This window comes from Ctenopharyngodon idella, chromosome 22 (genome assembly GCF_019924925.1).
Source record: "Ctenopharyngodon idella isolate HZGC_01 chromosome 22, HZGC01, whole genome shotgun sequence".
Classification (NCBI taxonomy): domain Eukaryota; kingdom Metazoa; phylum Chordata; class Actinopteri; order Cypriniformes; family Xenocyprididae; genus Ctenopharyngodon; species Ctenopharyngodon idella.
The window spans coordinates 13,873,843-13,890,141 of record NC_067241.1 but is presented as its reverse complement, the minus strand read 5'-3'; the positions used below and the strand labels follow the sequence as shown (position 1 = coordinate 13,890,141).

The 16,299-nt window shown below is 36.5% G+C and overlaps 1 protein-coding gene across 6 annotated transcripts in view; it reads right to left on the bottom strand.

Annotated features, from left to right (window-relative positions):
- Window positions 1–4,878: 4,878 nt before the first annotated feature.
- map7b (microtubule-associated protein 7b) overlaps window positions 4,879–16,299 on the bottom strand; it is a 37,763-nt gene continuing 26,342 nt past the window's right edge. For 2 of the 6 annotated variants that reach the window (XM_051879688.1, XM_051879685.1), the window contains exons 6-19: window positions 15,985–16,095; window positions 15,716–15,817; window positions 13,759–13,875; window positions 10,984–11,165; window positions 10,707–10,849; window positions 9,749–9,993; window positions 9,508–9,658; window positions 8,979–9,147; window positions 7,663–7,767; window positions 7,536–7,577; window positions 7,378–7,432; window positions 7,114–7,252; window positions 5,803–6,023; window positions 4,879–5,699 (exon numbers count right to left, since the gene is read on the bottom strand). In XM_051879688.1, coding sequence (XP_051735648.1) covers window positions 5,810–6,023; window positions 7,114–7,252; window positions 7,378–7,432; window positions 7,536–7,577; window positions 7,663–7,767; window positions 8,979–9,147; window positions 9,508–9,658; window positions 9,749–9,993; window positions 10,707–10,849; window positions 10,984–11,165; window positions 13,759–13,875; window positions 15,716–15,817; window positions 15,985–16,095 — 1,775 coding nt within the window. In that variant the 3' untranslated portion in view covers window positions 4,879–5,699; window positions 5,803–5,809. The remainder of the gene's footprint in view (window positions 5,700–5,802; window positions 6,024–7,113; window positions 7,253–7,377; window positions 7,433–7,535; window positions 7,578–7,662; window positions 7,768–8,978; window positions 9,148–9,507; window positions 9,659–9,748; window positions 9,994–10,706; window positions 10,850–10,983; window positions 11,166–13,758; window positions 13,876–15,715; window positions 15,818–15,984; window positions 16,096–16,299) is intronic. The other 4 variants (XM_051879687.1, XM_051879686.1, XM_051879689.1 and 1 more) reach the window with 4 other exon arrangements.

The window sequence follows — 16,299 nt, the reverse complement described above, 5'->3', positions numbered from 1 at the left end:
TTTTACTCAAAGCAGCAGCTGTTTTCAACATTTCCTAAGTATATTAGGTTACATTTTATTTCAGTCGTTCACTTTAGACATTCTACTGACTCTAAGTAACTTTGCAACTACATGTTAACAAACTTTCGTTAGGATATTAGTGGACTGAAGTAGACTGTTAGGTTAAGGTTAGTAGAATATGCTGGCATGTACTTACAAGGTTACTTAAAGTCAGCAGAATGTCTGTTTGGAGACAATAAATATAAAGTGTTAGCAGATATTAAAGTGATTGTTCAGCCAAAAATACTATGGAAGTCAATGCGGTCCATCAACTGTTTGGTTACCAACATTCTTCAAAATATCTTCTTTTGTGTTCAGCAGAAGAAAGAAATTGAGTGAACAATGAGAGAATTTTCATTTCTGGGTGAACTATCCCTTTAAGCAGTCTACTAATACTGTTAGTAATCTACTAGTAACTAATAACTGGTAGTTGACATGTAGTTGTAAAGTTTCTTAAAGTTAGCAGAATGTCTAAAGTGGACCACCAAAATAAAGTGTTATCGAATGATTTCTGAAGGATCATGTGGCACTGAAGACTGGAGTATTATGATATTGAAAATTCAGCTTTGCATCACAGAAATAAATTAAATCGTAAAATATATTAAAATAGCAAACACTTATTTTAAATTAAAATAATATTTCACAATTTTATGGTTTTTACTGCATCTTTGATCAAATAAATGCAGCCGTGGTGTGCATTAGAGACTTCTTTCAAAAACATTTAAAAAAATCTTACGAATCTCAAACCTTTGAACAGCAGTGAACTTTATATGCATCTTGAATAACTTATAGATCATAGAATTGATTAACCCTCTGGGCCTCTTTGTTTAGGGGTCACACTTCACTGTCAAAAGTGACCGAAGCCTTAAAATGTATCTTTTTTCCTTCCAGAAAAACCAATGTAATATATTTTTGTTCAATAATATTTTTTGATTATTATTTATAATTGTGAGGGTATTTTATGACACTATGCAATATTTATACAATTTTTATTAGCTATTTTTCCTCAAATGAAAATAATACACAATTTTTTTTTCTTTTTTCAGATTAGTGCCATCTGGTGAGTGTAAAAATATTAAAATTTATGTAATGCCATGGTGTAACCACTACATTCCTATATAGCTCTATATGAAAAGGCTTATAAATTCTCTAGTGTTTTTAGACATAAATACTAATTTTTATTAAGTTGTGGATTTGTATTTATACTTAGACATTCTCAAAGACTTCTTTTTGTCAAGGTTTAGATTTTTTTTATTTTTGAAATGTTGATTTGGTGTTAGTTTTTGGATTATTTTTACTACAGTTATTTTTACTACAAACCTGAACACAGCGGAGGACATTTTGTTACACATAATTGTTACATCAAAATTCAATAAAAATGTAACACAAATGAACAGATATGTTTTATCACAGCTTAATAAATCTGGGTCTGATCGGATTTCAACATCTTATTTGAGTCGTTTAGCTAAATTTTACCATATTGTTACAGCAACACCAGTTCATTTGTGTGTGTGTGTATAATGGTGTGTTGTATGTGCGTGTCTGAGTGTGTGTGAATATGTCCGTTTTGTACTCTTGATGTTTTAGGGTGTAACCTCTTCTTTGTTCTTCGTTTTTTTACTGCTTTGTGGCTGAATTATTTATTTTATTTCACACATTTGCAAAAACTCGCTCTACGTTATAGTCGCACTAGTTCATATTTTTTATATATATATATATATATATACACACACACACACAATGTGTGTGTGTGTGTGTGGGGAGGGGTGGATGTGTCTATTTTGCACTTTTGACATTTTAGAGTGTCACGCCTTCATTGTTGTGCACTTTTTTTCTGCACAGTTGCTGAATTGTAGTTTGTACCACCAAAAGATATTTCCTATTCATTTCCTATGTCTGTCTTTTTTGACCGTGAAGGAGCCAAGTGTGACTATTTTTTTTTTTACAACCCTTTAACATATCCGAATCATGTCCATGATTTTTTTGTGTTCACATAGCTAATGCGACAAAAGTCACCAAGTTTCATCTCATTCCGATGAAGCAAAACAAAATAAAAAATTTCAAAAAGTTTTCATTTTTGTCCAAAGAGGCCCCATGTAAAACAATTGATTGTGATTCAAAAGATTCAAATCATAATTCTCCATAATTATCTGAAAAGATAAAGGCATAATTTAATACCCCATATGATCTTAATGAAATATTCCACATTAAATAAAAGCTTGATCGACATCATCTGTGGCATGTTATTCGATAACCACTGAAAATTTCGAGATGCCCATTGGGGAAAAAGCCATCAAAGCATGTTCACATGTTTATATCAACATATAAACCTCAGAGAGAGAATCAGCTTCACATTGACACCAAATGAAAAAATGGTGGAAAAAGTTTAATCTAGGCCAGGAAAATGTCAGAATCATAAAACCGCAGCACCAATTTACTGTTACAATGTAATTTGTAGCAGACACATGCATATTAGAAACAAAGCAGTCTTAGTCGTTTCCAGATAAAAAGTTTTATTGATTTTCATAATTTGTACATGCATATAGATCGACTTGGTTGGGAGAAAACGCTTCAGTTTTTTAAAGTGGTACTCAGTGCTGTTGGTTAGGTAAAAGGGCACATGGGTGCTTTATGACAAGTGCTCTTTAAATAAGTCTTTACTAAAAAATCTGTCCCTGACATCTCAGTAAACAAGTTGTGCTTGTTTTAAACCTTCACCCACCATTTCATGAGATCTGCGAACAGATTTTGTGCAACATTTCTGTATACTTTTTTAGCATTTGCATATCAAGATTTACAGTTTCTTCATTTCAAGATATGTAATTAATCCCTGCTTCTTTTTTTTTGCATGGTGTCCACTGACCATCCACTGATACTGATTACAACAAAATCACAGATAGTCTTTTGTTGTTTACAAGAGAAATCGCTTTATAATATGTCCTATATAGGATACTTGGTTTTCCATGAGCCCCATGACATATTGATTGTTTGTATCTCACAGGGCTGGGATGGAAACAGCTACATGATGCAGCAGCACTTACAGGGCCGTACCGACAGCTCGTGTTACGAGCCTATTGATGAACAGAGGAGTTTTCAAAAAAAAACAAAAACAAATCAGCCCTTTATCAACAGCTCTACAAACAAATCCTCAAAACTTCACTTCATTTGATAAGGCAGAGGAAAGACATAGGTAGCAGCATTTCAGATTTAAAGAGATTCTGCTTATTACGTCATGATTCACACTAAAAACTGCTGGGTTAAAAACAACCCAAGTTGGGTTGAAAATGGACAAAGCCAGTGATTGGGTTGTTTTAACCCAGAGGTTGGGTTAAAGGGATAGTTCGCCCAAAAATGACAATTCTGTCATTAATTACTCACCCTCATGTCGTTCCACACCCGTAAGACCTTCGTTCATCTTTGAAACACAAATTAAGATATTTTTGATGAAATCCGATGGCTCAGTGAGGCCTGCATTGACAGCAATGTCACTAAACCTCTCAAGATCCAGAAAGCTACTAAAGACATATTTAAAACAGTTCATGTTACTACAGTGGTTCAACCTTAATGTTATGAAGCGACGAGAATACTTTTTGTGCGCCAAAAACACAAAATAATGACTTTTCAACAATATCTAGTGATGGGCAATTTCAAAACACTGCTTCATGAGCTTCAAAGCTTTTGTTTTGAATCAGTGGTTCGAATCGCGTAAACGAAGCCTCGTTTACTGAAATCACATGCTCCGAACCACTGATTCGAAACAAAAGATTCGTAAAGCTTCATGAGGCAGTGTTTTGAAATTGCCCATCACTAGATATTGTTGAGAAGTTATTTTGGTGCACAAAAAGTATTCTTGTCGCTTTATAATATTAAGATAGAACCACTGTAGTCACATGAACTGTTTTAAATATGTCTTTAGTAGCTTTCTGGATCTTGAGAGGTTCAGTGACATTGCTGTCAATAGAGGCCTCACTGAGCCATCGGATTTCATCAAAAATATCTTAATTTGTGTTCTGAAGATAAACGAAGGTCTTACGAGTGTGGAACGACATGAGGGTGAGTAATTAATGACATTATTTTCATTTTCGGGTGAACTAACCCTTTACATGTTTGCCCAATGTGCTGGTCAGTTTTAACCCAACTATTTCAAAATGACTATATGGCTGGCTTAAAATGAACCCAAAATTGGTTGGAAATTAAAAATCAGACAGTCAAAAGGTGAACATTTATTAATAAGCAATTAAATAAATGTTTTACCGTTTAATTATTATTCATTAAACTTGTTTTAATAAATGTTCATTTATTAAACATATTAATAAATGTTAATTTCCAACATACTTTGGGTTCATTTTAAGCAAGCAATACAGTCATTTTTAAACAATAGTTGAATTAAATAAAACTACCCAGCAGGTTTAACCCAACATTTAACCCAAACGCAGGGTTAAAATGACCCAAATGCAGGGGTTAAAAAGACCGAACCGCAGGAGTTTAAAAAGACCCAACCGCAGGGGTTAAAACAACTCAACTGCTGGGTTAAGACAATCCAACCGCAGGGGTTCGAACAGTCCAACTGCTGGGTTTGTCCATTGTCAACCCAACTTGGGTTGTTTTTAACCCAGCATTTTATAGAGTGTTACATTCGAAAGATCTCTTGATTTTAAACGATTAGCTTGTATAGGTTCTACCAATTAAATATAGACGTTACCTCTCATATACACACAAGTCTCTATATTACAAGTCGCTTTCGGGTGTCTGAGATTAATGCTACACAAAACAACGTGGCTAGCAAACCATCAGCTCGGTGAATCTCACAAAAAGGTCACATTTCAACCTAAAATCTAATGGGGAAAAAAGTAATACATTTTTTTTTATTATTTAAATCAGCATTAATTAAAGGCAGTAGAACAATTGTTACAATGATGTATAAATACTTCACAATTTACATAATATTTTTGCCACAGATACTATAATGAGAAATTGTGAGGATTTGCTTAATTTTAACGTAAATATGAAAAAATGACTTCATTTAATTTTGAGTTAAATATGACATTGAATATGTTCCTGATAAGTTGCATGAGATTCAAATCACCCAATTATCTTAGGAAAAAAAACAATTTAGGATGAAAGCTTTGCTTCGCTCAGACTGCGCAGAGGACTTGGAGTGGAATAAGACGTAATTCAAGAGGCAAAAATCTGTTCAAGCTTTACAAAGAGGGCAGAAAATATGTTCTCTTCATTTGAACATTAATTATAAAACTAAGCAGAGAGTTCAGCCACTCAATTGCTGGCATAACGAGTGCAAAACTACGAGGTTTTGCCATAAATCTACACAAACAACAAACATCATTCTCGTCACACATTCCTTATGTTAGCACTTCACAGGAGCTTCCACGACAGCGACGACACTTTTCTTCAAGTATTAGATGTGCCTTCAAAGTCACCACGACTCCCCACATGACGGAAGATGTGGTTTCCTGGAGCTTACCACTTCAGTTTGGGGAGACAGGAAGGAGAATCCAAGAGATCGGTGTCAGCTATGAGGACACATTTTGCTATTTTAGGTGTCTAAGTGTCAGAGGAAGGGAAGTACAATGAGGGGTCTCCCTCTGACTCTACTTCCTGTGTTGCAAGTTGCACTTCCACAATTATAAATGTTCATACATCTATAATGGGGAAGAAAAAAAATCTAAATTGCATGTCAGCCCGAATTCAGAAAAAAAAAAAAAAAAAAAAAAAAAAAAAAGTGCTGTGTCCAGAGTGACTGACCTGAACTCTACTGTGCTGGGTTCTCCTCCAGTTCACTCACGTCATGTGTGCTGCCGTTCTCTCTGAAAGCCAACAGGGGAATCTTCCTCTTCTCCTCCTCCTCATTTTCCATTTCCTCTCCATCTCCATCTTGACGGGACAGTTTGTTCGCCATTGGAACCTCTATGACCTCCTCGAAGGCTTCTGGGACTGCGCCATTTTCTCTAAGTTGGGCAGACACGCTTGCAGTGAATAAATGAGTCACAGATTACAAACTGTTCGAGTTTCTCTGATTAAGCATATTGCTGAATTAACTGCTTTTGCTTGTGTTCTCATTTGTAAGTAGATAAAATTGTCTACTGAAATAATAAATGTAAAACTGTCTGTAAAAAAATGATCTAAATCTTATAAAAATAAAGTTGTAGTTCCTCCGATCACCAGTAGAGGACAGGAGAGATGCAGATTCTACACATCAGTGTCAGATCATTTTCTACATAACACAGATTCATTTAGTGGAAAATTATCCAAAGTGACTGTTACGAGCCTGAGTTTCCCCGTCGCCTTTTGGGGCAGAGCGTGGGAATTTCTGATTCGCTCCCCTATGTTAATTGATAATTAGCTGATTAGAGTATTTATAAGTGCTCTGGGTTGTATTTGGAGAAGGCACTCCTTGTGGGATAGTTTCTCCCAGGAGTGGCTCGTGACTAGGATGTTACTGACTTCTTTCTCATTAGTTTTTTTATGCATTTCTTGAATCATGTAGCTTAAAGATTTTGTTGTGGTTATATTTGTTATTTCTTTGTTTTCCTTTATTATCCCTAGACTTATGTTTATTATTATTCCTAATATCATACCTATTATCATACCTAATGTGCATTAACCATCTCAATATGGGATTTTTCTACTGCTTTCTTAATATAAAGACAAATGAAGGAAGTTTTATTTAACCCTTTAAGCCCGAAGTGAAAAAATTAATAATCATATTTTTCAAAACTACTGCCTTGATCAACACAAAATGTCATTTAAAAACTTAGAGGCCTAACTTTACAATTCATTTTTGCCAATTTGATTAACTCCTAAGTAGTGCTGAGTTATTTGATGATAAATAAGAAAAAAATGTTTTCATAATTAATGAAATACTTTTTTGTACTATGTACTGCAATGTGTCAATAACATCATACAGCTCAGATAATCATGTGTTATATGTCATTTGAAAGGTCTCACAGAGTAGAATACAACAAGTATAATTGTTTTGGGCTTTGACTAAACTTGAGCGAGTTTTTGTAAGTGAAGCCCCGCAAGACCCATATGTATAATATATGGATATCTCACCTGTGACCCGATGTGGGCAGTATGGGTGTAATGAAGCTGGGGTCCGAGTGTCCGTTACTGTCACTGCGTACGGTCTCGGATGTCTCCAGAGCCTGAGGGGCCGACACACTCACTGAGGGACTGCTGGATATTGAAATTGCTAAGAAAGACAAGAGAGAGGGACATTAATGATGTCAGCTTCATGACAGACTCATGAATCAGAGGAAAACGTCAGGTCAGAGAAGAAACACTGGTGCACGTGTAAATGTAAAAATCACAATTCACCTGAATCCTGTCCACTCTGCTGGCTGACGTCGCCATTTCTCTGTGGGGTGGTTTTCTTCAAAACAGAAAATGTGTAAAACAGAAAAAAGAATGAGTGTGTTAGAAAAAAAGCCAGCACTTCAAATGAAAGGCAACAATACCAAAAAGGCATATCTTACCTGATCAGATCGGCGTGTGCGTTTCATAATTTCCTCAAGGCGCTGTGACAGACAAGAACACAATCAGGCAACTTGAAAATCCTGTAATTACCTTAAAAATTCACTCAATAAAATGAACTTTGCTTACCTTCTTCCTCTCCATTCTCTCAGCCTCCTCTTTCTGGAAGTGTTTCTCTCTCTCCAGACGCAAACGCTCTGCCTCTTCTTTCTGGCGAGCCTCTTCTTCTTCTTTCTGAACATACAGAGCCACAAAAAACACATTTGGATAAAGGCCACTGGCATTTGAAATTGTACATATATGCATTATTCAGCATGCATCAACTTTAGGGCTGCCAAACTTAATACGTTTTTACAAAAACATGGCTTTAGAAAGTGCCAATATATTGTTTCCATATCATTAAACATAAGCGTATCCACATTTTGAAAGTTCAAGTTTTGCTATCTTTTTATTTTATACATTTGACTATAATAAAGCATTCAATTAATACATATAAAATGCATTTTGTATTTTATATACACACATACACTACTTTTCATATGTTTGTGTTCTTTAAGATTGTTTAATGTTTTTGAAATGTCTCTTCTGCTCTCCAAGGCTGCATTGATTTTATCAAAACACAGTAACAACAGTATGTGACGAGCAGGGCGGGCGAGAGCCGTGAGGGAACGGCGCGAGGCCGGTGACGCGAGGGTTAAGCATAAAAGGAGGAGCGACGATAGTGAAGGACGAGAGAAGTCCAGGCCTGGTCCTCTCTCGTCCTTCACTGTCGTCGCTCCTCCTTTTATGCTTCCGGAGCTCCGGTGCGCCTCACAGGTGGAGCTCGTTAACCCTCGCGTCACCGGCCTCGCGCCGTTCCCTCACGGCTCTCGCCCGCCCTGCTCGTCACACAGTAATATTGTGAAATATTATTACAATTTAACATAACTGTTTTCTATTGTAATATATTTTAAAATGTTATTTATTCCTGTGATGCAAAGCTGAATTTTCAGCATCATTACTCCAGTCTTCAGTGTCACATGACCCTTCAGAAATCATACTAATATGACAATCTGCTGCTCAAGAAACATTTCTTATTATTATCAATGTTGAAAACAGTTGTGCTGCTTAATATTTTTGTTGAAACTGTGATACATTTTAATTCAAGATTCTTTGATGAACAGAAATTTCAAAAGAAAATTTAGAGCATTAATATGTTTGTTTTATATTTAAAGCAAGAAGAGAAATATTTTTAACATTATAAATGCATTTACTGTCACTTTTGGTCAATTTAATGCATATATCTCTGATTGTGCTCGTCTGAAAGAAGACCGTCATATACACCTAGGATGGCTTGAGGGTGAGTAAATCATAATAATTTTCATTTTTGGGTAAACTATCCCTTTAATAAAGCACATATTGAGTGTTGTGTTTGGTGTGATGAATGAATGAGATTGTTTGTGTACCTGTCTCTGCAGGCGTTCAGCTTCCTCCCTCTCCCTCTGTGCTCTCTCCTCCTCTAATCGCTTCTCCTCCTCCTCTTGTCTCTTCTTCTCTTCTGCCTGCCGCTGTGCCTCCTCCTCTCTCTTCGCTCGCTCCTCTGCTTTCCTCCGGGCCATCTCCTCCCTGCTGCGCCTGTACACACACAGACACATGATTCAAAAATGTGTGTATAGTGCATAATGTATAGTGCTTTGGTTGTGTTCAATGTACATTTAGACACCACTGGAGATTACACCACCCTGCAACATAATTGCAGAATGAAATCTAATACTTTTTCTTACTAATTTTTAATAAATTATTACTAAAGTTTTGCCCTAGTGCATCACACTTTCTTAGAAAATATGATGTGCATTTCATAGCATTTTTGCTTTCAACAGCTAAGGTGAAGAAGTCTTGTATTATAACCAGAAAAACTGCTACAAAGACACGATTCCTCTCTTCCTCTGAGCTAGGTTACAACTATCTATGCTCATGAAAATCTCTCACACGTACCTTTCAGCCTCTTCCTGCTGTCTCTTCTCCTCCTCTTCTCTTTCTCTCTGTTCTCTGGCCTGCCGTCGTTTCTCAGCCAGCAGACGAGATGCCTCCTCAGGATCTGTTGTGCCTGCGGAGGGCCGTGCTGTTGGAGAACTTCCAGAAGCTTCTACAAAGAGAAAGAGGCACAGGATCAGAATAAATGATGCTAGTTCAATTGAACTTGATGGTTCATGAATGGCTGGTTAGTATTACAGACCAGCAGACGGCTCTGGTTTAGTTGCAGGAGCCTCTGGTTCAATTTTAGGAGGTTCAACATCCTCTTTTTTGCCCCCCTCTCTTTCTGGGGTAACTTTCAGGCTCTCTGATGTCACTCTGTTGGGCCTGAGATTGCCTGGCAATAAGGACGGGTTACTGGGAGACAGCGGTATTGATGCTGGGGGAGGTGGAGACCTGGACTTTTTGGGGTTAGGCGTCTTCTGAGTGGGTTTAGCAGTAGAGCCCCTGAGGAACAGATACACACACAAAAATAGTCCTTTTTTTCATTCTGTCCAATAAAACTCGCAGCAACGTTTTGAGGTCACAAATGTATATTTATACTACTATTATAATATGTGCTTGCTGTGATGTCTGTCATTAATTTAATCAAAGAACAAAGGTAACAGAAAAAACTGTAACTTTAATAAGGATTAATCTATATTTCATTTATAATTTATGCAGTGAAGACTTTGAAGGGTTTAACAACTTTGACAATTTCTGTATATTTCCTTTTAGACAGGTAGGAAGTCCACAGGTATATATGACATTTATTATAATGGCTTTATGTGAAGATTGAGAGCTTTTAGTTATACTGTAATATACTGTAATTTCATAGAGATATCAGTTCCAGTATTAGTATCAGTGATACTGGCCTTCATTCATAAAAAGATGCCTTTAAACAAATATTTAAAATATATTGTCTTTTAGGTTGTTTCTACATTAATTTGGAGAGTAACTGTGAAACTATTACAATAAAAATATTAAAAACTACATTGTTTTTAATCGTGATTAATTACAGAAAAAATGTGATTACTTAATTTTTTAATCGACTGACAGCACTATATATATATATATATATATATATATATATATATATGTGTGTGTGTGTGTGTGTGGGTGTGTGTGTGTGTGTGTGTGTGTGTGTGTGTGTGTGTGTGTGTGTGTGTGCGTGCTTATACCTGTTGGGGGATGGATTGGTGGTCCTGCTGCGATGACTGACAGGTGAAGGAGATCTCTTGGGCGTGAACAGGCTCAGACTGGGAGTGGGATATGACAGGTTACTCCATGACTTCCTCACATAGTCCTTATCCTTCCTGTCAATCTATACACAGAGGCACGAAATACATCTTTCAAGATGTCTATTGTACATAGACTCTTAAGTACGCCCTTTTAAGCATAGGGCACTTGCACAGATACACAAACAAATTCATGGACATATTTACACCAATACAATACCAGGATATTCTGGGTGGTCTTTCTGCGAGCGCTGCTGTCCGGAGGGATGAACCCTGCTTTGATTGGTCTCTCAAAATTAGGGCCTGCTTTGATTGGTCGCTCGGCGCTGCGTGACTGGATGGACTTGAAGGACATGGAGCTCATTGGGTGACAGGAGGCTGAGCGAGGACAAACGGGGGTCACTGTTCCATGGTCAAGTTTAGCCAACCAGGGAGTATTATGAGATAATTAAATTGATCCATTATGGACAAGAGGAGCGACAGGGAGGAAGATGCGCAAAAGAAAAGGGTTAAAATGGGATGAATGAGTGATGGAAAAGTGGAAAGGGAAGAAAAAGAAAGTGTGTATTAGTATCTACAAAGCTCTAGACAGAAATTAGGCAACACTGATCATCACTGATGGGAGGAAAATCTCGTAATGGCATACAATTTTTGTAGAATGCATTATGTATACTGTGCTCAATTTACTGTATGCAAAGAATTGCATTTGCTAAATGTGAACTGAAATTGAAATAAAAATGCAAAATTAAATGTTTAATTCCTAAAGAAAAACTGGATGTCACTCACTACATTAAACATGCAAAATAATGAGGTTGACCACAAAGTAGCATTTAACATTTTGTTTAAAATGTGTATTCACACTGCAAAGTGTTTCACACACTATTATAAAAACAGCAGGAAGTAAATAGTACAGCACAGTATGCAGTAGGGTAGTATTTCATTCTGAACGCAGACAATTTAATTCCTCATGAGTCAAATGATGATGCATTTGCCAATGTTGCCTTTAATTTAATCAGTTGATAACAGAATCCCCAAACAATTAGCAAGAAACAGACACCTATAAATATGCACAAGCCATTGAGAGATTAGTATCAGCTCTATTTGTGCACACACACACACACACACACACACACACACACACACACCAATTTAAGATGAAGTGGGCAGTAACTGGGCAAAGCTGTTGTAGAGAGAAGCCCGTCTGAAAGAGGCGTTTTGTTTTAGGACAGGGGCCTTGCCAGACACAGCTCTCACAGTTCTGCAACACTCTCATTCCCCTCTTTCTCTGCTCTCTTTCTTTGTAAATGTGTGTTCACACTGAAAATATCTTTAAGTTCAGCTATTGTATAAATCAAAGCTACTTTGAAAACGCACCCTGGCAAGCTATGAGCTTCTCATAATTTCTAGCTATTCTACAAGTTACTACCAAAAGGTTAGTTAATAACACTTAAGCTATACAAGTAGAAAATATATTGTAAAATATATTTCCTCTCTGTCTTTTTTGTCACACCTCACCAAAACTTGTCAGAAGAGGGCTTGAAAAGCTATGCTACTTTTAAAACATCTACGTTTTCACTAGCTAGGGTGTAAAATTAACACTTGCCACCAGACAAATGCAGGCATTTTTTGTGCAGTGTCAGGTAGGGGTGTAACGATACATGTATTCGTCCTGAACAGTCATGGTATGGATGTCACGGTTCGGTGCATACAGTCAGACGACGAATACAGTCAGTCACGGGCGATCCACAATCCAATCCAGAAGGGGGTGCAAGCATTAATACAAGTCTGTTCGCTAACCGCCATAACAGGGAAAAAAGCAGAAGAAGAACAGCGCATACGCAAATGACTTGAGCACTTGAAACAGTCCACTAGCATACGTCGAATGCCTCTTTCTGCTCTCACGGGCAAAGGTTTGCACGCTCATCTGTGCGCGAAACACGGAAAATTAAGTTAGGAGGCTTGGGCTTCAGCTTTGAATGTTTAAGTATAGTTTAAGTGGAGCAAATTGTAACACTCCTAATGCAAACGTGTTATTTTTCATTATTCTATTTATTTTGTCCTTTTATAACACAAAATGCTTTTCATTTTTGTAGCCGATTGTGACCAAATAACTTTTTTTTTTTTTTTTTTTTTTTTTAAATCAGCCCTGAAAAATAATATGACCTATGCAAGAAGGCAATCTGTTTACTGCTTAATACACTATAGGAGGCTGTACTGGCCCAACTAGGGGACTAAAAGCTGCTAGGTGGAACAAACTGTGTTTTGCACTACTGTCTGTTCAAAATAAATGAAAACCTTGCATTGTGGATTTGTTCCTTTGTCCAGTAACACTTTAGTTTAGGATCCAATTCTCACTATTAACTGTTTGCTTATAAGCATGCATATTACTAGGATATTGGCTGTTTATTAGTACTTATAAAGCAGATTTTAATGCCTTATTCTGCATGACCATATTCTACATCCCATAATCCTACCCAATACCTAAACTTAACTACCTGTACTAACTATTAATAAGCAGTAATTAGGAGTTTATTGAGGCAAAAGTCATAGCTAATAGTTAGTTAATAGTCAGAACTGGACCCTAAACTAAAGTGAGACCATTTTTCCTATTGTACCGAAATCGTACTGAACCGTGACCCCAAAACCGATGTATGTACCGAACCGTGACTTCTGTGTACCGTTACACCCCTAGTGTCACGTCATTTTGCCTATGTATCTACCAATGTGGCAGGAAACCGGTAAGATGTCTCATTTAACAAGAATTTGAAGCAACAACACATGCATAATTCAATTTCAGGTTTGTAGCGTGTCATTTTCTACATTTGAATTATTTTTAAAAAGTAGCTGGTTAAATTGGGCTTTCACCAGCTGAATGTTAATTTCCCACCCTATCTGTGACCAAATGAGGGTGTAACAAAAAAAAAAAAAAAAAAAAAAAAAAAAAAAAAAAAAGTGTATTAAATTGTATCATGCTGTGCATGTGTTTGTGTTCTACCTGCTTCTCCAGACAAAGACATGGCGCTACGACTCCTGGCCAGGTAGGAGTGTGTTGGTGTCTGTAGTCGACTGACCACTGTATTCTCCCATGGGGTAAGAGGCAAGCGACGCGTACCTGGACAAGCAAATGCATGCATATTCTCACTTATATACTGTCAATGTTATTAAAAATGTAATATTTCAACAAAGGACATAAGTGCTACATGCAACAGTAGAGCACTGAAACAGATGCATCACATCACATGCATTCATAACTTCATACAGTATGCCCAGAATAAGTTGCCCATTTGCATCATCTGCTGGTGACAGTGAATCATGCATGTGTTAAGTGAGACCAACCAATCAAGGAAAAACAGAGTTAGTTGCCCTAAACATAGCCACTAGTGTAAAGACAACATGAAACTGCAATCACAACCCATTTAATGTCTTTAAAGCGACATATTTCTAAATGAAATAATATTTAAAGGTGGGACTTCATTTTATCCATAATGATTTGACTGGATCATAAAAAGTCAGTATATTATTTTGGCCACCCCACATGGCCGCGCAACAGAAAACTAAAGTCAACTTTAAAAATTCTTTAAAATAACATGCACAAATTAATTGTGCATAATAATACATTTATTTAAAAAAGTCATTAATGCAGTTTTGTTTTCATGTTGTCTTTAACAAGGTGGCCAACTGCTGTAGGAAAAAAACATGCAAGAACCAAATATCAAAAACAATTTAACAATATACAGTCAAATGACAGTGAAGCCCTCAAATGAAGCATGCAGCATTGCACACACAGTAGAACTTTTTCCCCATTATTGTTTAGTTAAAGATTATTTGCAAATGTATAAACCATTTAAAACTTACACAAACTTTAACGTGCAATATTTGCAAATACTGGAAGAGACTGCATGACTCAGGGCTCAAGACTAACAAATTACAGAACTGCTTGATTATAGGACTTGTTATTGTTTTGTTTAGAAGCATATGTTTAAATTGTGTGGCTGCATTAGAGTGCAACAGTCGGGTTCCAGAAGTAAAAACTCTTCATTTTCTTCATATGGAAATTTATTTTTAACGATAAATTGTACACATTTAAAGACAGACTTGCTGTGAGTTCAGAGGGTCTTAATCGATGATATATGCTTTTGTTAAAGCCATTTTTTCAACTTATTTTAAAAATAATCGTCTAACAGGAATTCGTGGTGAAAAACTACATCACCCATGATGCTGTACAGAAAATTACACCAATCAGAGCCATGGGGAGCAAATCATGCCAAAAGAGCTCGACAAGGAACGCACAATCCCATGAAGCACCACAAATGACGTAATGTAATATATATGTATTTGTAGACTTCATCATTTTTAATTTGTCATTTGAACTGCTTCATGGGAAGTTCTTTCCCTCATTAAAGCTGTTAAGTTGTCATTTTGTCAGAATTTTAAATACTTTTTAGCTTCAAATTAAAGTTTGTTCTGTTATGATTCACCCCGTAGCTGATTGTTTGGTTCATAACACTTTAATGATGCCTTTTTTTAAAATACCTATGGAGAAAAAAAAAAAAAAAAAAAAATCAATACAAAAAAAACTTCCAGAACCAATGCCACTGAAAAAGTAGGCACTAACTCTAATGCACTCTATGGTAAGTGCCTACATTGAAACAGAATAAGCACTTTACTGAGTAAAAGGTTTCTTACTTTGACACGTCACTCCTGAAACAATTACTGAGTACTGTGAAGGAGCAAAAGGCATGCATTTTAAGGAAAATTAACGAATATTTAATTGAAGTCACATATCGACACAAAGGTTCTGTAATTTGTTGCTAATGATATTCTATTTTTAACTGTTCATTCATGCTTTTTACTGCATTTATGATCAGTTTATTTGCAGTCTGGAGCCCTGGGTAGCACAGGTTTGAACCCAGTAGGAGAGCAAAAAAGATTTCTGGATTTCTAAAATCCACCTGCTGGTTTGTCCTGAGGGATCTTCTCTCTGGATATTTGGGATTTAGATAGCGTTTTTTTAATCAAGCAAGATGACGAGAGAGATGTCTGCTTCTGTAAGGCTTGGACGGTACAGCACAATCACACAAAAACACATACACAAAAAAAAACATCAATTATGGTTTAAATTCAAGAAGGTGATCCTTGGTAAATTATTCATCTAAAAAGAGACTTGTTTGGCTATGTGATTGTGTAAAGATTGTTTTGAAGAGATGATGTCCGTGTTTACCTCTATCTTGTGAATTCAGCAAGGTGGCTGAGGAAGATGACAGGCGTTTAGAAATGACTGTATCCATGTGTTTGGACAGATTCATAGTGGAGACTGACCGTCTTTCAGCATCTACAAACACACAGGCACAAAATACAACATCAAATGCAAAACTTAATGCGTAATACAGTAAAATGCACTGAAGAAAGAACTAAAGAAAGATAGAAACTGGGGAAGAGGGGAAGAGCGGCTTTACTTTTCTACTGTGTGTATGCCTGCAGCAGTTAATGGATGCTAATTTTTTAAGTTAGTTCTGAGGAAAAGTGCTTAGCTACG